General features: G+C 40.1%; 1 protein-coding gene across 1 annotated transcript in view; it reads left to right on the forward strand.

Annotated features, from left to right (window-relative positions):
• Positions 1–23,559, forward strand: part of ajap1 (adherens junctions associated protein 1) — a 164,888-nt gene that overhangs the window by 52,003 nt on the left and 89,326 nt on the right. Inside the window, exon 2 of the mRNA XM_060930872.1 lies at positions 17,149–17,888. Within this exon, the coding sequence (XP_060786855.1) occupies positions 17,149–17,888 (740 nt within the window). The remainder of the gene's footprint in view (positions 1–17,148; positions 17,889–23,559) is intronic.

Genomic DNA, 23,559 nt, shown 5'->3' on the forward strand with positions numbered 1-23,559 from the left:
ACACGATGGCGAACACGTTGAGACCGTCCTGTAAATCATCTTGCACATATGATGTATGTTTTGTGAATAAATGGTTTCGACCAGTTAAGTGTTAACATAATTTTGACTAACCCTGTATATGCACACGTGTGCGCCTTTCCAGTCTAACCCTGGTGGGATTTATTGATGTAATTACTGTAAGATGGCTAGGGTTTCCCTCTGATGGACTTCCCTAGGGCTGAGAACGAACCCTGCTTTCCATTAAGGCGGCCAAGCAGTGTGTGTGTGTGTGTGTGTGTGTGTGTGTGTGTGTGTGTGTGTGTGTTAGTGAATTGTGAGTCTGTTGGAAAACAAACCCAGGGATAACCTAGATCATCAGGATGTGCTTACCTTGTCTTTTATTTAATAAAAGATGCATTCTTTTTGCAAATCTGTAAGGATGAAGCAATTTGTTTGTGGTTACGAAGGTTAATGTTAGATTTAGATTTACGATGTACCTGGTTATGGACATGCTAGCAATGTAACTGAATATGAGAACAAATACAGATATGAATTGGGGGAGCACTATTCTTTCTTTCTTTCTTTCTTTCTTTCTTTCTTTCTTACAGGAAGCTTGACACATCTACTTGAGACTAGAAGTGTACATTGTGGTAGGGGTTCCTTTCAGGTGTGTGCAACTGAGGCAGTGATCATTAACATGAATGCATTTGCTCAATTAATTAATTCATTCATTCATTCAGTGCAGCATTGATTCATTCATTCATCCTTAGTAAGAAGTCACAGGCTGTGCTGATAGTGCTGGCATTTCTACCTCTGGGTAGAGTTTTAGGACACACCCAATATGGATTTAAATGTGAATAGATGTGCATGACTGTGAGTTGGCCTAGTGGTTAGCATGTCCGTCTCTTGATTGGGAGATCACAAATTCGACTTGCGGTCGGGTCATACCAAAGACCATCATGAAAATGGTACTTACTGCCATCTGGCAAGGCATGCTGCAATACAGATATGAGTAGGGAGTCAAACTCTCGCGGTTACCAGAAGCCTGACCCCCCACTTTAACCCTAGCTATATAATAGGTGAGAGGCCGAGGGCTATAGAAACAGAGCAGTGTTTCCCACAGACCAGGTAGCAATTTGTGGTGCTCCACTGTGCCGATGAGGGACTCGTGCGTGGTGGTGTTGTGGCGGTTGGTGGAGTCGGTCATTGGGGTGTATGCAAAGTGTTTACAGCGGGCGGTGTTCAAACACACAGTATTTTTCTTCAGAGTCACCTGCTGGGACTATTTTAAAGCTACAAGAAGCATTTGAGATTATTCAGTTCAATCTAAATTCTTTTAAGTTCTTTAAGAGAAGACAGCTAAAACAATTTTTACCAGAACCCTGCCTGGTTTTATTTCTCAACCCAACTTTAAATTACAGGGCAGGCCATTAGTTTGCTGGGCTTGATGTTGGTGGAAAACCTGTCTTTTAAATTTATGAAAATTACTCACCAAAATTGAAGTTAAAGTTTAGTTTTTACCTTAGTTTTTTGCCTTTTTGGTGGCAATCTTTCAATCATTCTTTAGTTGTCATTCAAGGAATAAATTGCAAAAAACAAGCTGGAGGTTTTTATTTTAAATATTGAACTCAACACTTACCTCAACCAATACTAAAATGAAATAAATAGTATAATGTAACAACAAAATAATAATAAAATAAAATATCATAATTAGATGTAAGACACCACTTAAGGTAACACCAAGGCAACTAACAATAATGAAAAAGCATTACTCCAATTGGTGCAAAGCCTGCATGCCCTATCAGAACATTTAATTCTGCGTGGATTCCTGAAAAAAACTCAAGTGCCCTATCGTAAGGGAAGTCATTGGGTTTGGGACCATTTATGGAGATTCGTAAGCAGGCTGCCAGGTGTTCCCCTTGGAGTCTATTCCTGAGGTCTGTTTTAATCTATGGATAAAAAAGTACATTTTCTTCATCATCAAAGCACTAAAAATTTCCATTACATCAAAAAAATATACAAAGGAATACTGAATTTCTATGTGCTTACCCTATTCATAGCTGAGAAATCCCGCTCGCAATTCTACTTCGCCAATAAAGCTAATAAAGATGTTTCTTAAAATATTCAGATTTTATGCTTCAGATAGCATCAACTAGGCATCCCCGCGAGTATAACAACATTTTATTTAGGCTAGTGGGAAATCCTTATTTATTGTGAATGTCAAGCCATTATTAATAACTTGCATGAATGCTGAAGCGGGATAAACGGGATAATGCAATAAGGCCGGTTCCTCGCGTCAAGCTGCTACTGTATGCATCAAAATTGGTTTATAGCCTGACTCAGGGATGTCCGTTTCATGTAAGCCAAGAAGGCTATGATAAAGCTCATCACGAGCACGATGTAGGCTACCTTTTAAAATAAGGGGTCGGAAGGCGAATCGGGAAGGCTGCGTTATTTTTAATTAGCCTAAGAGGCCTACTTGCAGTCCGGGTATATGTGCAACGGCAGGCCTGTGTACATGCCTCTCCGTTTCTCCCTCTCTTTCTGTCTCTGTGTGTGGGTGTGTGCGCGCGCGCGTGAACGAGAAGAAAGAGCACTATGAATGAACGGAATGATACGCAACGGAATTTTTTTTTTCAAAATTGCGAGTCTGATTGTGTGGTGATAGGAATCCATTGTGTGGCGCTACGCCACACAATGGTCTATGTATGGGAAACCCTGAAGAGATCAGCCAATGCGCCTTAAGGGCCCGGTTAGTACTTGGACGGGAGACTGCCTGAGAAGACCAGGTCCTGGCACAGGAGGGACTTTTACTTTGAAAGATGTGAATGTTTGGCGCAATAAACAGCTACAGATAGTGGCATTGAATTACACCTTTAAGACATATAATATATACTTATAAAAACTGAATGTTTAAAACCATTTCTTTGTGGGTAGTGAGATAATGGTTACGTTTAGATTTAAGATGTTAATATCATGTGTAGAATTTTACACTGTATGTATAGATAGTTAGATAAATGTATGTATCTCTTGTCCTTTACATATACTGTATATAATCCAGTGACATGGAATGTGTGTGTGTGTGTGTGAAGATATGAGCATGCTTTTCTCGCAGCATGTATTCACATCTTATCAGTGTTTGCTGTCAGAGATCTTCCCCGTGGGCTGTCATCATACAGAAAACAAACACACATGTTAGACTTGTTGTCCTTTGTGATTCACAAGTTCAATGATATGAGACCTGCAGGTCACTTCACATGTGTCTACCCATAATTCCAGAATTCTAGTCTCCCACTGGACACAGTAACCCACATGGTCTCATCTAGACTTCATCACAATCACAACTACGGAAGGTTTCTAATCTGATCCACTGTACGCTATAACGGTGTTATTGTTACTGCCATTACACAACTGCTTATAACTTGCTTATCATTTCATAATACAGTAGCACAGTCCAAGGACAACATAAAGTGCAAATACACAACAGTGTGAGACTCGTGCAAAATATAGTGCAAGCAATAATCTGTAAACTGTAGTGTCTCCAGTAACACACGATATAAATAGAAAAGGTATCCTAGTAGTCTTGATGCACGAGGAAATCTCTCCCAGTAGGGCAGGATGGAGAAAAATGTTGGTAGTAAAATTTCCAATCAGAGCATAATAGCATTGTCTCTGAGGGCAGAATGCAGTCCGTGAGATAATGCTCTAATTTTAAAGTGATGGTTTTTCTATTGTGGGTGTTTGTAAGTGTCTTGTATAGGAGCTTGATCTTTATTATGTAATAGAAAGATGAGTAACCATGAATAGATCTGGGATGTAGAGTTTCAGAAATGAGAATCAAATGTTTTATAAGGACAGAGTCATTTGTTGTAAAATATTTAACAGTTATTCCATGAAATCGAGTCGTACATGAGCTGATAGCTGATGAGGCACATAGCACCGAGTTGGCTATAAACCATGTACTACGAGATTGAGTGGAATAACTGTTTTATTCTAGCCACATTCACTGGATTTTGAGAAACAGAGCATTTTTATTTTAATTTTTTGCAAATTCGATAAATCAAAACTTGATACAAAATGTCCGACAAAATCATTTTCACTTAGAATGTAAACAAACCGGCAAAATGACAGTGGCAATTTGTGAAAAATGCTATAATAATAATTCTTGAAAAATAAAAGAAGATATGTTCTAACCATCAAATACTTTTATTCCATGTTTTGTTGCTTTTTTTTGGGGGGGGGGGGGGGGGGGTTCGAGTCGAGTTTTTATTTCATCCTTGGTTGGCTCAGTAACACACTCCACCATTTTCTTATTCTTCTTTAGGATTTTTTGGTGGTTGGCAAACCAACTTAAAGGTGCATTACTGCCACCGACTGGACTGGAGTTCTAAACAGAAGATATTGGGGGGAAAAAAACAAAAAAACAACAACAACAAAAACCCAACTATATTCTTTTAGCTATTTCTGTTTCTTTTAAATAATTGATAACAAAGTTATATATCTGACTTGATGTGCTCTGCCATTTTGTTTTTCTCTACTCATGGTATATGAGCTGATATCCTAGTCGTAGAGTAGCCAATCAGAGCATGCAATTGCTCATATCCAGTGAATGTGGATAGAATAAAATGCACTATGTTGAAAAATGTCATGTATTTATAGTCAAGTTCAGTCTGGTATTGATATAACCACCATGCCTAGCTGGAAACAGAGTTATAGATTTCACCTGTCAAGTACAAAGGAAGCATATTTCTATCAAATTATTTTTAATTCTATTAATTCTCATATTTTGGCTGATTCTTTCATCAGTATATGCTCTTCTCCTTAGTTTCATATTAGGCAGTTTCATATGGGTGAAATCAATACATTTACTCGAATAAGAGGAAAAACATACTCCAGTTCAAAACTACTCATGCAAATATAATTTGTTTTAAAAGATCTCATCTCATCTCATTATCTCTAGCTGCTTTATCCTGTTCTACAGGGTCGCGGGCAAGCTGGAGCCTATCCCAGCTGACTACGGGCGAAAGGCGGGGTACACCCTGGACAAGTCGCCAGGTTATCACAGGGCTGACACATAGACACAGACAACCATTCACACTCACATTCACACCTACGGTCAATTTAGAGTCACCAGTTAACCTAACCTGCATGTCTTTGGACTGTGGGGGAAACCGGAGCACCCGGAGGAAACCCACGCGGACACGGGGAGAACATGCAAACTCCACACAGAAAGGCCCTCGCCGGCCCCGGGGCTTGAACCCAGGACCTTCTTGCTGTGAGGCGACAGCGCTAACCACTACACCACCATGCCGCCCTGTTTTAAAAGATGTTTGAGCAAATATACTACAGATGTGCCTTATTGCTTAGTATCAGTTCTTCCATAATTATGTTCCAGCTCCTGGTACTTGGCTGAGAAACATTTATTCTGTTTATTTAATGTGTTTAGCTGTTCGCGTGTGTGTTTTTGCTCTGTGGTTGTAACCTAAAGATGTCACCTGTGCACATGCGCACACACACATGTACACACACACCTTATGAATGAGAGACCAGGTCAACCTGGTGTTGTACATGGGTACTGTGATTTGCGTGACCTTGTGATTTGTTCTTGTATCCCTTTGAAATGTGTTTATTGCAGAAACACATTCATCCATTAATGGCCATCCATCCATTATCTGTAACCGCTTATCCTGTGTAGGGTCGCGGACAAGCTGGAGCCTATCCCAGCTGACTATGGGCGAGAGGCGGGGTACACCCTGTACAAGTCAACAGATCATTGCAGGGCTGACACATAGAGACAAACAACCATTCACACTCACACCTACGGTCAATTTAGAGTCACCAGTTAACCTAACCTGCATGTCTTTGGACTGTCGGGGAAACCGGAGCACCCAGAAGAAACCCACATGGACACGGGGAGAACGTGCAAACTCCAGACAGAAAGGCCCCCGTCGGCCACTGGGCTCGAACCCAGAACCTTCTTGCTGTGAGGTGACAGCGCTAACCACTACACCACCGTGCCGCCATATTAATGGCCATCAGTTGCTGTTTAGAACGTTTCTTTAATTTATCATGATTTATCTTGCTTTATTTTCTTATCCTCTTTCTGTGTTAATGTCATGTTTTGGTTCATGTTCTATTTTAAATGGTCAAGTAGAAGATTTCCTATGGCTATCTTCTCACTTGAGTTAATGCATTTAACACGTGCAATCATTAATTCAGGCTTCTTTTTTATGTGCAACACCCCATACAATTCATACATAACCGTGCCATGATGCTAAATTACTTTAAGTCAGTTCTGCTTTTTTTGCTTATAATGAGGTTTCAGGTGTCACTTCTGCTAGCACAACTAGTGGCATTTAATTAATTTGTTGTAGATAATTTTATAGGACACAGAGCTGGAGCACTATTAAAAGAAGTTCTAGTGCATACCTACTCTATGTCTATTCCAGCAGGACAGATGAGCAGATTGAAATGATGCTGCATTATTTAACACCTAAGGCAGGGCTTTTCAAAGTGTGGGCGTGCCCCCCGGGGGGTGCCAGAGTTCTTCGGGGGGGGCACAACGTGAGGAAAAATAAACCAGAATAAGTTACTACTGCGGACATTTAGCGAACTTCAGCTAGCCTTTACCAGAGACAAAATGGATCGATTTTTAGTACCTAAAGCTACAGTGAGTGAGGAGACAGAGTCTGGGCCAAGCAAAAAAACAGAGCCTCCAGGATGTTGCGATTTGCAACTTCAACGCAAATTCAACCAATCCCCGCGAATTCAGGGCGGTGTTGCAATTATATCCAATCACCGCAACTTTCCTGCAAATTTGACCAATCGTTGGCATCGTCTTGAGGTGACGTCGACAAACTACGCACAGTGTTGCCAGATTGGATGGTTTCAAGTGCATTTTGGCGGGTTTTGAACATATTTTGGACTGGAAAACGTCAGCAGTATCTGGCAACATTGCATGATGTGCGAGTCAGTGTTTATATAGGCTTAAATTCTGTTACTGAAAGTGTGTTATGTTTACAGTGAAGGACTGTGTGCACTTTACATTATTTTTTTTTACTTAATACAAGAAATTAATGGATGCCAACATTTTTGCCAAAATGGTATTTTATTTTCCATTGTTTAGGCAGCTTCAGCATCATACTGTGAGATTCTGTTCAAATTTTTTTTTTTTCTTCTATGAAGCCTGAGCCATTTATTTTATTAGTTTATAATTATTGTTTAATTTAGTCTTCAGGAGAGACTGCCTGCACACAGTACTAGTATTAATAGTTTTTTTTTTCTTACATGAAAGCTGAGGCATTTATATTATATTTTAAGGTAACTTCATGTTGTGCTGTGAGGTTCTATGCACTTTAACTTTTGAACCAACAGGTGCATTTGGATAAGTAAAGCCTATTTTTCTGCATTTTTGTAGTCCTGGTAATCTTTTATATTGGTAAAGTTGTTTATAGGACCATTTCTCAGTGTCTTTGTTTTTTTAATCAATAGTTTTTCAGTAATAACTTAATATTTAACATATCACTCAATTTTAATCACAAAAAGAGAAAATCGCAACAATTTCTCACAACTTTCACTTCCTCCCGCAATGTAATCGCAACAAAAGCCTAAAAAACACCGCAACTTTCATCGCAATTTTTTGGAAAACCCCCGCAACATCAGACATTTTAGCCCGCAACAATCACAAAAAAGGCCCGCGGAATCCTGGGGGGACTGAAAAAAGAAGGAAGTATGACCACGATTATTTAAAGTTTGGATTTTCATGGACTGGATCTGAAGATGCTCCACTGCCACAGTGTGTTGTCTGCCAAAAGGTGCTAGCTAACGATGCTATGAGATGTTTAAAATGTGTAAAACAAGATGTTTTAAAAAGCACAGATGTTTAAAATGTGAAAAAGAGAAAAAGAAAAATGTGTACAACAACCATTTTTTAAAAATACGAATGGAACATTAAGTATAGCAACAACAAAAATTGTAAAGGGGGCGCTGTTGTTTATTTGCTCTCGGGGGGGGGGGGGGGGGGGGGGGGGTGACTCTCCCACACTTTGAAAACCCCTGACCTAAGGTATATACTGTGCGGGACCTGACTTGCTTTATCCACTTCTAAAACATTTCAACTTCTTGATCATGGTCATTATTAAAACATAACAAATTGTGCACTCTTTAAAAAAAAAGCCTCCTTTATTCATAAATTGTTGGTAATACTGCATATATTATATTGTCTTTCTGAGTAATACATTTATATGAAATGGTTTCCTGCAATATATGCAGCTAGTACACATTAGCACGTTTTTAGATGTGCTACTTTCTGTGGATCACTATTCAAATCTAAGTCTGAAGGAGAAAAACATTAAAAATAAAACAGCCCAGACTTGAGCTGGCATTTGACAAACGTGGTATTTATACTCTATTCTGAATTTTATTAAGCAAACACCCTCAAATTAGAAATCACACTCCCAGGCAGCAGTTTGTGTGCATTGATTGCTGTCTCTACTCGGTTCATCTTATTAATAACAAACAGATGACAGACTGTTTTTAAATGTTACTGATCTACATACAACACTTCAATGTTCACATGCAAACATCTCATCTCATTATCTCTAGCCGCTTTATCCTGTTCTAAAGGGTCGCAGGCAAGCTGGAGCCTATCCCAGCTGACTACGGGCGAAAGGCGGGGTACACCCTGGAAAAGTCGCCAGGTCATCACAGGGCTGACACATAGAGACAAACAACCATTCGCACTCACATTCACACCTACGGTCAATTTAGAGTCACCAGTTAACCTAACCTGCATGTCTTTGGACTGTGGGGGAAACCGGAGCACCCGGAGGAAACCCACGCGGATACGGGGAGAACATGCAAACTCCGCACAGAAAGGCCCTCGCCAGCCACAGGGCTCGAACCTGGACCTTCTTGCTGTGAGGCGACAGCGCTAACCATTACACTACCATGCTGCCCACATGCAAACATGTCTTATGTAAAGTACTGCATGCATCCCAACAATAATTACCAGGTTTAGGATAAATCAATAAGTGATATATTGAAACAGAGAGTGAAGCAGGTTATGGAGCCGTTCTTACAGACTGAACTGAAAGGGAATCACATTTTCTCCATAATGATGTACCGTACCAGCTCTCAGACAAGCAGGCAACTTAGGGTCATGGCCCACTTCACTCACCTTAAATCTCAGAGCTACTTTTTTTAATGAGTAGGTGTGTGAATATAGTGGCATAGATAGATGCAACCCTAAATCAAAAAAAGTTGGGATGGTATGTTGAAATTTAAATTAAAACAGAAAACAATGATTTGGAAACAATTTTTGACCTGTATTGTAATGCAATGGCACATTATTAAGTGTTTTACGTCATGAATTTTATTGCGTTTTCAAAATAAACACTGATTTGAATTTTGATTCTTGCAACACATTTCACAACACTTAAAAGATGTTGATGGACTGAAGACACCAAGTGATGAAGTGCTTCAGATGTTATTTTGTCCCATTCTTCATGCAAACAGAGATTAAGGTATACAACAGGTTGTTGTTGTCGTCATATTTTTCATTTCGAAATTAGGGGAAGCCATGGCCTAATGGTTAGAGAAGCAGCTTTGAGACCAAAATTTGATGGTTTGATTCCCTGGACCAGCAGGAATGGCTGAAGTGCCCTTGAGCAAGGCACCTAACCCCCAACTGCTCCCCAGGCTGTTCTGGGTATGTTGTACATTGCTCTGGATAAAAGCATCTGCTAAATTACATTAATGTAATGCAAAATTCTCCACACATTCTCTATCGGGGACAGACACCCTCTTCTTCTGCAGCTATGCCTTTGTAAAATGTGCAGAATGTGGTTTTGCATTGTCTTGTTCAAATATCCCTGGAGAAGTTGTCGTCTTGAAGGCAGCACGTTGTTCCAAAATCTCTATGTACTTTTCTGCATTCATGGCCTATAAGGCGTTGACAATAGATAGATAGAGAGATACTGTAGATGGACGGATAGATGGTGTTTATTTGAACACTGAAACATCTTGTTTGGTTTTGAAAAGTCCAGTGATTCCAAATAAACGTTTTTAAATGAAGTGTCTGTTTGCTAAAACTAAAGCTTCTTTGACAAGAGAGAAACAGAAAAGTAACACATACACCAAGTTTAATAATAGAAAAAAATAGTAAGTATTAAATTATCAAGGATACATGAGGATGAATATATACAGTATGGACAGGAAAGGCAAATGATAGACAGAATATTCAGGGTTCACGCTGAGGGAAGAAAGATTCTGCTCCTATAAAAAGATAATAAAAAATAATACAAACCTCTTTTTAAAATTACTAACCTCCTTTCCATTTCCAGGATTCATGCCATTATGTGCATTCATTTAAGGTTTCTGTTATAACTATAATTTTCAGTCATGCAAGTGACTTTCCGTATACTATTATATTGGTTTATTTGTTAGTGCTTGCATCAATATTCACAACTCACCTGCATACCTCATATGCATCTGGGAGATTAAAAACGACATCCAGTAGATGGCAAGTCAGAGCCTAAGCATCACTGCCTGACAGGTTTCCATGTCGATGGTTAAAACAATTTAATGTTAATTATACTGGGACATGTTTGTCACTGTGCAGCAGTATAGAAATATTAAATACACGGTCTTGCACTGTTCACCGTAGCTTGGCCTAGTGATTAGCATGTCCGCCTCTTGACGGAAATCACGAGTTTGACTCGCAGTCGGGTCATACCAAAGTCCATTATCAAAATGGTACCTACTGCCATCTGGTGAGGTGAGGCACACTGCAATACAGATGTGAGCAGGGAGTCAAACTCTCGCGGTTACCAGAGGACACCCCCCCACACTGTGACCCTAGCTAAGTAGTAAGTGAGAGGCCGAGGGCTATAGAAATGAAGATCGGTGCAGCTAAATGCTCTAAGTGCCCAGTTAGTACTGGGACAGGAGGCTGCCTGGGAAGATCAAGTCCTGACATGGGAGGGACTTTGACTTGCACTGTCCATTTCTCTTTAAGCTTTCTTCTGTCATTGTGATTGTTGTCATGAGCTGCATGTTGAATCGAAAACTCTCACCTTGCATTTAAAAGTATTTTTCTAATCTCAAATTCTCACTTGGAAATTTGAAAGCTAAATGTGATATATACCGTAGTGCTCAGCGTAAATGAGTACACCCCCTTTGAAAAGTAACATTTTAAACAATATCTCAATGAACACAACCAATTTCCAAAATGTTGACAAGACAAAGTTTAATAACATCTGTTTAACTTATAACGTGAAAGTAAGGTTAATAATATAACTTAGATTACACATTTTTTCAGTTTTACTCAAATTAGGGTGGTGCAAAAATGAGTACACCCCACAACAAAAACTACTACATCTAGTACTTTGTATGGCCTCCATGATTTTTAATGACAGCACCAAGTCTTCTAGGGATGGAATGAACAAGTTGGCGACATTTTGCAACATCAATCTTTTTCCCTTCTTCAACAATGACCTCTTTTAGTGACTGGATGCTGGATGGAGAGTGATGCTCAACTTGGGTTCAGATCAGGAGACATACTTGGCCACTGAATCACTTTCACCCTGTTCTTCTTCAGAAATCCAACAGTGGCCTTAGATGTGTGTTTAGTCATGTTGGAAAAGTGCATGACGACCAAGGGCACGGAGTGATGGTAGCATCTTCTCTTTCAGTATAGAGCAATACATCTGTGAATTCATGATGCCATCAATGAAATGCAGCTCCCTGACACCAGCAGCACTCATGCAGCCCCACATAAGGACACTGCCACCACCATGTTTCACTGTAGGCACCATGCATTTTTCTTTGTATTCCTCACCTTTGCAACGCCATATGGTTTTGAAGCCATCGGTTCCAAAAACATTTATCTTGGTTTCATCACTCCAGAGTATAGAGTCCCAGTAGTCTTCATCTTTGTCAGCATGGGCCCTGGCAAACTCTAGGCTGGCTTTTTTGTGCCTGGGCTTTAGGAGAAGCTTCTTTCGTGGACGGCATCCATGCATGCCATTCCTCTGCAGTGTATGCCGTATTGTGTCACGGGAAATAGTCGCCCCAGTTTGGCTTTCTACTTCTTTAGATAACTGCAGTGAACTTGCATGCCGATTTTCTTCAACTCTTCTCATCAGAAGACGCTCCTGTCGAGGTGTTACCTTCCGTGGACGACCTGGACACGTCTGTGAGATGGTTGCAGTTCCATCTTTCTTAAATTTTTGTACCACTTTTGCTACAGTATTCTGACTGATAAGTAAAACTTTGCTGATCTTCTTGTAGCCTTCACCTTTGTGGTGTAAAGAAATTACTGTATTTTCTTTGGGGAATTCTGAAGAGACAATTTGAGCATCACTCTCCATCCAGCATCCAGTCACTAAAAGAGGTCATTGTTGAAGAATGGAAAAAGATTGACGTTGCAAAATGTCGCCAACTTGTTCATTCCATGCCTAGAAGACTTGGTGCTGTCATTAAAAATCATGGAGGCCATACAAAGCACTAGATGTAGTAGTTTTTGTTGTGGGGTGTACTCATTTTTGCACCACCCTAATTTGAGTAAAACTGAAAAATGTGTAATCTAAGTTTATATTATTAATCTTACTTTCACGTTATAAGTTAAACAGATTTTATATTAAACTTTGTCTTGTCAGCATTTTGGAAATTGGTTGTGTTCATTGAGATATTGTTTAAAATGTTACTTTTCAAAGGGGGTGCACTCATTTACACTGAGCACTGTATATCCCTTGTATGGTGTTCGGGTCTGTGGGACCTGTTTTAATTTTTTTCAAAGGAACAATGATAGGATTAATTATTTTTCCAAACTCAGACTCATTGGCCTTGGCTCATTTTCTGTGAAGAACATATATCAGAACATATTTTCGATGACCACACACTGTACACCCCCCCTACACATTTATATTACATACAGGATGTTCGGGTCCACTGGACCTGGGGCTAATAAAAGTGTGTACCTTCACTCTGTCCTCCTCCTGTCTGGGCCTGCTGTTAGTGTGTGTGTGTGTGTGTGTGTTTTGTGTTTCTGCCCCTGCCGTTCAAGCACTGACACCTGTCTGCTCTCACATTCCTACACATTTTACCCTCTGTCTTGCGGGAACCAAGACAGAAGGTCCCATAAATTGGGGGCGGGACACAATAAATATAGCTTTTCCAATGCGGCTCCTTATCACAACTGATCAAGATGGCCAAAAGATTCTCTGCTCAGACGGACTTGCAAATGATTTTGGAAGAGAGAGAAGCGTTTGATGATGTAGAGGAAGACGTTTCAGAACGTGAGGATCACATTTCTGAAAATTCAGAGTCTGACAGTGACTTTGAAGAAGAGGATGAGATGGAGCATCAGCCAGTCCCAAAATGAAGATGAGCATGGGGATGATGTGTTGTATAGACTGACAATGGTTACTGTATGTGTTCAGCTTGTGTTGTCTAAACTGAACTGAATGGGTTAAATTTCTAATGAAATTCAAAGAAATAAAAATCAGTTGTTATGAAAAACCTTGCTTCATTTGTAAATTTGAAGATAAACATCTTTTTTTCCACTCATATCTTGACTGTAATTGATTTTCTTTTTGTAAAATTACATTTGATTAAAAAACAAGCAAAAACGAGTAGCACTTTTTTTTAAATAAATGTAATCTAACAAAGGTAAAGGGCACATATTAACCATATATGCTGTTTATGTTGCTTGTAATTGGGGTGAAGTAAGCATCTGTTAAGTATTTAATGTAAAATTGTTTGAACCTTAGCAGGGAAATTGATTAGTTTAATATGAGAGAGAGAGAGAGAGAGAGAGAGAGAATGAAACAAAGTGATTCATTTTCACAGTTGACTGAGGCTATGGTGAACATACAACCAATACCACGGACAAAATGTTAGATATCTTTGTGTTTAAACGTCGCATGGGCTTATGTTCATTTTTTTATGATACATGTAATGTTATTTGTCTCAATCTGATCAGTTTAGTGAGCGATTATGCTAGTGCTAGTTAGCGCTAAACCAACCAACACTTCTTAGTGACAGCCATGTGAAGATACTATCAAGTGAGCTAATCATAACAAATAGGAGGATGCTAATATTTCTCTTAAGCTTTTTTTATTTTAATTTATTTTTTAATTTTGACATTTCTTACATCGGGTGGTGTAGTGGTTAGCACTGTTGCCTCACAGCAAGAAGGTCCTGGGTTCAAGCCCAGTGGCCGACAGGGGTCTTTCTGTGTGGAGTTTGCATGTTCTCCCTGTGTCTGCGTGGGTTTCCTCTGGGTGCTCTGGTTTCCTCCACAGTCCAAAGACATGCAGGTTAGGTTAATTGGTGGCTCTAAATTGACCATAGGTGTGAATGTGAGTGTGAATGGTTGTTTGTCTCTATGTGTCAACCCTGTGATAACCTGGTGACTTGTCCAGGGTGTACCCCGCCTCTCACCCATAGTCAGCTGGGATAGGCTCCAGCTTGCCCATAACCCTGCACAGGATAAGCGGTTACGGATGGATGGATGGATGGATGGATGGATGGATTTCTTACATCAACATGATAGTGTCATCCAAACATGGTGGACTGTCATCACTGGTGCACATGGTGGACATTTCTGGTGTACTTCAGAAATGTCAATGGCAACACAGCCAGTTTCTTTTGTCAGAATTGTATTGTTTTCATATATCTACAAGCACAATATTATTTCATGAATTATTGTTATACTATAGCAGATCGTTCTTTAAAACTTGGGGCCGTCCACAGCCACTACAGTAGAATTCTATGAGACCACCGGTAGCCGCTACCTGACCTAATAAATATGTAATAATAATTTTAATAATATGATGAGCAAAAGATTTAGACTGTTGAATAACAGGGAGCATCCGTTTCCCTGGCTCTTCTTGTTTTCAGCTACTGGAAAGCTCTAGAGACATGTCCTGGATGCCATTCTAATTCACACCTCGAAATGGATTATTCGTTAGAGACAAATTAAAGTATGTTCATAACACGTGGCTCATGAAATTGAGGCATGGTGTGTTCATCAGTTTCACACAAAATGTGACAACTCCTTGGTAGTTCAGGCTTGGACATTAAAAATTTACTGTATGTAATTACGGTGGTGTAGTGGTTAGCACTATTGCCTCACAGCAAGAAGGTTCTGGGTTTGAGCCCAGTGGCCGATGGGGGTCTTTCTGTGTGGAGTTTATATGTTCTCCCCGTGTCTGCATGGGTTTCTTCCGGGTGCTCCGGTTTCCCCTACGGTCCAAAGACATGCAGGTCAGGTTAATTGATGGTTCTAAATTGACTGTAGGTGTGAATATGAGTGTGAATGTTTGTTTGTCACTATGTGTCAGCCCTGCAATGATTTGGCGACTTGTCCAGGGTGTACCCCGCCTCTCGCCCATAGTCAGCTGGGATAGGATCCAACTTGCCCGCGACCCTGCACAGGATAAGCAGTTACAGATAATTGATGGATGGAGGAATGTAATTACCTGACAGACAATGTAGTGCAAGATGTAGGGTGTTATAAATCTGCAAAATTCAAGAAATTCAACATATATGAATGAAGAATTTACTCTAAACCAAAGTTCTTGCTGTGTCTGCTTTATGACTGATATGCCAGAGCAAGACGGCCCTTTGATGATGTTGATGGCAAAGACTTGAAAAGTGTCTGTCAGACAAAGGGGCAACAAAACCTTTGTCAGCCCCTGATAATCATAAAGGTCAAACTGCAGGGGGTTTTCTGCAGGGGTTGGAGCACTGGATGAGTTTCTTGATTAAGTGAGCATCATCTTGGTGTGGCAGATGGCTAGAACATCAAATGCATCTGTTGAGCAAAAAGGACACTGGGGCACCTTTGTCAGACCATGGTGATTACAAGGGTGAAAACTCCAGGAGCAGCTTCTGAGAAGCAGGGGGTCATACAGATCAGACAAAATTATTCATGTACTTTTGAAGTTGCATGAAATAGAGCAATAAGCACTATCGAGCTCTAATCGAGCTCCTAGTTTGGATGAAAAAACGGATTATTCTATGGTGTTTGTATAACAGATAGATTATTCTACAGAAGTCTTGATGACATAGCTACACCACTAATCAGTAAAATTCCTCTACTATCAGAGTGACTCAGGCTTCCGCACATATACAGTCACAGCAGTACAGGCAGGAGTTGTAAGTGCATATTGCAAGTGCTTTGGAAATAAATCACCCCTGAGCCCTGGTGCCAAACCTCCAATTTTACTGTTGGGGTTAATTAACGATCTGGGGGTGGGTTTCCCAAAGGCTTCTTAATGCTAAGAGCATCTTAACTAGGAGAGAGAGTGTTCATTGTGATGCTCGCTCTACCATTTAACGATGATCTTTGTGTTACGATGCTTTTGGGAAACCCACCCCTGGTCTTTAAAATGATCACAGCAACTGAAGGACACCATGCAGTTTTATCGCTAAACGTCATCAAATTGTTTAAACAGTCCTCAGAAGTGCATTAGACAAATTTGAGGCAAAGACATGGACAGAGAACATGAACACCATCAAAACATGCCATACTATTTATTAAAAAAAAAAAAGAAAAAGAAAGAAAACAGACGAGCAAACCAGGTTAAGATATTTTGGGATTTGTCTGGTGGAAAAGTGTGCCAGTACCTTGTACTGTGATTGCAGCTATTTAACAGAGTTTCAGTGCACAAAGAGTTTCACTGTATGGTGTAATTTTATGATTGGCACTATAAAGTATTTTATAGCTATTTTATTTCAAGTCTGTGTTTTTTTTGGTAGGGTTACCAGATATCCGGTTTTAATTCGGACAGTTTAGTCCGGTTGTTTAGCTCTGCTGTCCATTTGGGATTTTTAAAATGATTCTGTTTGTTGAAGTAGTGCTGTTCTATCCCTCCACCACATATATATCTCAAATCAAGTATACCATACTTAATAGCACATCACCAGTGGTGCCATTGCACAAGGATGATAAGCCTTCCAAGTATTTCACTATGATTATGAAACTACATTAGTAATACAGGACGACTATAACAAGCCTATTTCTGATTCTGTGGAATGATATACACCTCTAAAACATCCTGTCTCTCATCTACTCTCTTCAAGGTGATGCTGGAGGGTATAGGATAAGTGTTTTCAAGGTGCCCCAATTAGACTCATAGCCCTTTTTCTTCTTCTGTCCAGTTTCATGGCTGCATTGAGACCATTGGGACTCCTGGGATGCAGAATGTGGGTCCTCTTCACCCTTGTCCACCTCACTATGGATCTCTCCATGTGTGCTCCAGTAGGGACTGGGCTTAGGCTGCTCCCTCGGTCACTGTCTCGCCTACGCCCTCGTCTTCTCACCCGGGATGTACCCAGTGGTCCGCACTGGAGGACTCTGGGTACCTGGCAGCGTGGTGTCTCACATCCTGTACCATTACTCGACTACCGAGGAGGAGGGGGAGGAAGAGAGGGGTTGGGGTCCAAACCACGGCCACAGAGACACAAACGTCGTCTTTGTGAGAACTGCACCTCCAGTTTCCCTGCCTCAGAGGGAGGCGAGTCACTGGAGTTTTTGGAGGGGAGTAAAGCTGACATTGTGCAGCACTTGTTACGACAACGTAGGCAGTTAAAGTGGGATAGTTATGACAGTTATTCACAGGAAGGAAGGACCACTACAGTGGCAGGATTTATCGACTGGGGGCCCACTGGGGCAGATGATGGAACGGACGAGGAGCTGAAAGTTATCCTCAAGACCCCGGCCACTACAAAGGCCACCACCACCACTACTACCACCACTACAACTACCACGACCACACGCAGCCCACAAAGGACTCATGCGGTGGTCACCACCACCCGTCCAAGGAGGCTGAGTACCACACAGTCTGCTGTTAATCTTGGCGTGACCGCCAAGCCACAGAAGCCATCTGGGGAAACACCAGGTAAGAGCATATACAAAGTTACACCAAGTTTTAGTAGGTGCAACTTATAAAGATATAGTACTTCTTGTTCAGGCATCATAGTGTTTAGGTTTGTTACAGGACACTTCTACTGGCTGATATCCTTAGCTATACTGTACATATGTGTAAAGACTATTATTGCTGTGCAAGTTAATGATACCATTAACCAACATTGTACAAGAGTTTAGAAATTTCTAGACATATACAATACAAACAAATCACAAATCATATCCCTAAGCCAAAATCCACTATTTAGCGTTAATAATTATGTTTAGTTTAATTATTTAGTTTAATCAAATTACATGGCAAGACGCCACAGGAGTAATTTTTCACAGTTTTCAAATGAGCAATATTTACTACATTTTTGAATAGTTTTAATTGTAAGTGTCATTTTATCCATAATATTGGGGTCACTGATCATTGGGTGCAACATACCACAAGAATGAAATAAAAATTACTCTGATTTAAATGTATTAGTTTATATATATATATATATATATATATATATATATATATATATATATATATATATATATATAAATAAAACGGTTATTCCACGAAATTGAGTCGTATATGAGCTGATAGCCAACGAGGTGCATAGCACCAAATAGGCTATAAGCCATGTATGACGAGATTGAGTGGAATAACTGTTTTATTCTATCCACGTTCACTGGATTTTAAAAAACAGAGCATTTTTATTTTTAGCAAATTCAATAAATAAAAACTTTATACAAAACATCTGACAATCTTTTCCGCTTAGAATGAAAACAAACCGGTGAAGTGACAGTAGCAATATGTGAAAATGCTATAATTCTTGAAAAATAAAAATATGTTCCTACCATCGAATACTTTTATTATATATTTTGTTGCTTTGCATTTTTTGAGGTTTTGTTTGTGAGTAGATTTTTTATTTCGTCCTCGGTTGGTTCAGTAGCACTGTCTGTCATTTTCTTCTTCTTCGTTAGGGTTTTTGGCAGTTTAGCGCCACTGACTGGGCTGGAGTGTGGAACAGGCGTGGGGGGGACACACCTATATTCTTTTAGCTATTTCTGTTTCTTTTAAATACTTGATAACAAACTGATATATCTGACTTGATGCGCTCTGCCATTTTGTTTTTCTGTACTCACAGTATATGAGCTGATTTCCTCGTAGAAGAGTAGCCAATCAGAGTGTACGATTGCTCATATCCAGTGAATGTGGATTGAATATATGCATGTTACCTGGTCTTAATGATTATCTCTTTGTTTCTGTTATAACCCCATTAATAAAAAAGTTGAGACACTGGGTAAAATATAAATTAAAAGCAGAATGTGATGATTTGAAAATCATGGAAACTCTATATTTCATTGTACATGGTAAAAAGACAACATAGCAAATATTTGTTGCCAGCAACATGTTTCAAAAAAGTTGGGACAAGCGCATGTTTACCATTGTTGTATCTCCTCTTCTTTTAACAACAATCTAAACATTTGGGACCTGAGGAGACCAATTGCTGTAGTTTTGAAAGTGAAATGTTGTCCCATTCTTGCAGGACATAGGATTTCAGCTGTTCAACAGTCCAGGGTCTCCTTTGTCATATTTTTCATTTTATAATGCGCCAAATGTTTTCAGTGGGAGACAGGTCTGGACTGCAGGCCGGCCAGTTTAGCACCCAAACTCTTTTACTATAAAGCCTTGCAGTTGTAATACATGCAGAATGCAGTTTGGCATTGTCTTGCTGAAATAAGCAAGGCCTTCCCTGAAAAAGATTTTATCTGGATGGCAGCATGTTGCTCCAAAACCTGTATAAATTATTCAGCAATCTTCCCCAGATGTGCAAGCTACCCATGCTGTGTACACTAATACACCCCCATACCATCATACCAAACACTGGTTTTTGACCTGTGCCGGATGGTCCCTCTTCTCTTTAGCCCAGAGGATGTGGCATCCATGATTTCTAAAAAGAATTTCAAATTTCAATTTGTCAGACCATACTTCCCCTCAGTCCATCATAAATGAGCTCAGGCTCAGAGAACCTGGCAATGTTTCTGGATATTGTTTATATATGTGTAACCTGAACAACCTTACATTTGTTCTAGGTTAGAATCAATTGAACCCATGAGTACAAAGACTCACTATTCCCCCACTATGGCTATTCAACTGAATGAATAAAACAAGAGGCTGTGTACAAAAATAAAACACTTTAATGATTGATATCTTTTTTTAGTTAAGCAATGAGCGACAAGATGTTATCAAAAACACTGCAACGGGTGAAAGCCCCACTATTAATATGAATTGCCTTATAAAAAAACAACAACAAACAAATCGTTCAAATACACAAATCCAAAACAAAAAGAATCACCCCTAACAAGGGCACACACAATAGGCTATAAGGGGCGAGAGGGAAAAAGACAAAAAAAGCCAGCCGGAGAAGAAAACCCACAGGGGCGCAGCAAGATCATACACTACACTGCTAAACTACTATATTCAGCTCAGCACTACACCACACTCAAGCAGCAAATGTACTACACCAGTAAGTAACTATATGCACCACACTCAAACAACAAGTATACTATATCACTTCAGTGCTATAGTCAGTCTGAATCCACTACACTGACATAAAACTTAATAGCACCACACCACACAAGCTAGTATGACCAGCATCCCCACCAAGCCCGAATGGCGTAAGCTGGGAATAAGCCCTCACAACCCCTTGTGCTTCCCCACCCCGGCTGACAAAAGTGGGAAAAGGGAATAAACCTCTCTGAATAAATATACGAATAAAAAAATAAACAAATAAACTAAACAAAAGTGGAGGTGGTTTTACACACACGTACAACACACTATAACAAGGCATTTCACAGTGGGCCTTATGCTGATGGCGATTAGACTACCCTAAAGGGCATTAAACAGGCCCACAGTAGCTTTTAAAATAAACTTTACAATGGGAAAAACAGTGACTACAATAGGCTCCTGCAATTAACAAAAGATTTCAATTAATCACCTGTTCATCAGGACAACATTCACAGAATACATTTAGACATGTTAATATACATAAAACCCATGTAAACCTTAGGCTACCTGTTACTGTTACGCTGGCGTCATACCATACAGGCAGGAACAGTCTTTGGCACGATTAACTACAAAACAACAATTGTATGTTCACTACCGTGACATTCATACTACCGTAACATTCATACATTTCCCCATTTCTGTTCAAATAGTTAGACTTTATTAAGACATAAAATTTACCTTCTTACAATCCCCACTACGCATACCAGTAGACTATCCTTTTTCACTTAGACGTCGCGTGGGTCAGGGAATTACAAGTTAAAATGCTTGTGATTAACAAATGAGCTCCACTAAGCATTATGAGCAGCAATGGACATGTTTTGATACCTTTGGTGCTGTGTTGTTACTAGGGACTGTTATCACAAGCCAGGAAAACAGCCGGACTTACTTAAATACTGCGAAGTAGATAAACAAGTAAGCCTGCGTTCTATGTTGATTAATGTAGCATAAACTGTGTTAAAAGATGTTTTCCTTACCTGCTCTACGTTATATCACCGCCAGCAAACGCTGCACGCCAACAGTGCTCTCACCATTGCTGTGCTGTTAGATTTCAGACAAAGAGTGGGCCCATATTACAGGCTAAACTAATCTACCTGCACTTCCTCCTCACATGAGACAATTGAACGTCAGGTGACTCGCTAAACTCCGTTTCTACCCGTGTTCCTGATTAGGTGTAACTAATTACGTGGCTTGAAGGCTTCTCCCACTCCCACCCATCACATATGTTTATATATGGTTTCTTCTTTTCATGGTAGAATTTGAACTTGCATTTGTGGATGCAGTGATGAACTGTGTTCACAGACAATGGTTTTCAGAAGTGCTTCTCAGCCCATGTAGTGATTTACTGTTTCCTGCAATGATTTCCTGTCTGCTTTTAATGCAGTGCCGCCTGAGTGTTCGAAGATCTCAGACATCCAATATTGGTTTTCAGCCTTAACCCTTGTCTACAGAGATTTCTCTGCATTCTCCAAATCTTTTAATGATATTATGTACCATAGATGATGTGATACCCAAATTCTTTGCAGTTTTATCTTGAGAAACGTTATTCTTAAATCGTTGCACTGTTTGCCCACACAGTCTTTCACAGAATAGTAAACCCCACCCCATCTTTATTTCTCAGAGACTCCACCTCTCTGGGATGCTTTTTTTTTACTGCCCTGTTGCTAACGAACCTGTTTCTCATTAGTTGTGAGATGTTCCGCCGAGTGTTTTTTGTTAGTATTACACAACCTTTCCAGCCTTTTGTTTAGGGTGACCAGACGTCCCGGTTTTACCGGGACAGTCCCGATTTGGGTTTGTGTGTCTCGAGTCCCGGCAAAAGTTTGTCGGGACACGGATATGTCCCGGTTTTCGCCACTCGCGACGTTTGCGACTGAGCAGCGTGGGAATCATTATCGGAGAAATGTCTGCATTTACTATTTTGATGAATTGACAGGAATCGCAAACTTTCCTGGTTACTGCCCCCTGGCCCTGTGGCATGGGTGTTTATTTAGCCACATTATTCCAGACAACAGAACGTGTTGCCATGCAACAATAAAATAAACATTAACTGGCGCGAATGTTCTTTATCTAGCAGCTAGCAGCAGTAATGCCGCAGCAATTATGCCGAAAAGAAAATGTACCTTTTCCAAAGATTTACAGGACACCTACCCCTTCCTCCGAGAGGTGCAGAACAATGCGCACGAAGCCGACTGCACACACTATAAGTGCTTTGTTCTTGTACTGAGTTGGGTAGCCTATGTTGCAAATGCTGTGCACTCCTGTGGGGGCTTTCCTCGGGCTGTCTCCTCTCTCCTCCTTTATTGCTGTTTTGTTTGAGTGTATATTTACGGAAGCCGCGAGAGGCTCTTCATATAATCTTTTTTTATTCACCTTGTTATCCGAGATAACAACATAATTAATTCAGGATCTCGAGAAAACAACACAACTAATTCGAGATCTCGAGAAAACAAGACAATTATTTCATGATCTCAGCTGGATCACTGTATCTCCGTCGGTAGAGACGAAGCCGGGCCAGTCTTCTGCGGAGGTGCTGCGAACTAATTTTGAAATTATCCCTTATTAAAAGACTTAATGCAATCTCTCCCTGTGTCAACCCCTGATCAAAATATTGCCTTATTAGGTGATCGATTATTCCAGACATTCTAATGACCAAAATTGCGTCTATACAGAATGAGAAATAGCCCCAAAGTCAGCATATCACAAGTCTCTTGGCGCACCTGAATGAACCATTTCTCAGCTGTTTACTAGAGATCATGAAATAATTGTTTTGTTTTCTCGAGATCTCGGAATAACGGTTTTGTTTTCTCGAGCTCTCAAATTAGTTGTGTTGTTTTCTCGAGATCCTGAATTAATTATGTCGTTATCTCGGGATAACAAGGTGAATAAAAAAAAGGATTATATGAAGGGCCTCTCTCGGCTTTCGTAGTATATATTCTCAAATCACTTGTCTCTTTTTTTTGTTTCTGTTTAACATACCATTCTGACAGTTTGGCCACATTGCTGTGTTGAACAGCTTGTTGCACCTTCCATTAAAGTGTTCACTTTTGTACACATCTTCTTGCTTTATTCATTCAGTTGTGGGGAATGGTTAGTAAGGTTG

Source organism: Neoarius graeffei, chromosome 10, assembly GCF_027579695.1.
Source record: "Neoarius graeffei isolate fNeoGra1 chromosome 10, fNeoGra1.pri, whole genome shotgun sequence".
Classification (NCBI taxonomy): domain Eukaryota; kingdom Metazoa; phylum Chordata; class Actinopteri; order Siluriformes; family Ariidae; genus Neoarius; species Neoarius graeffei.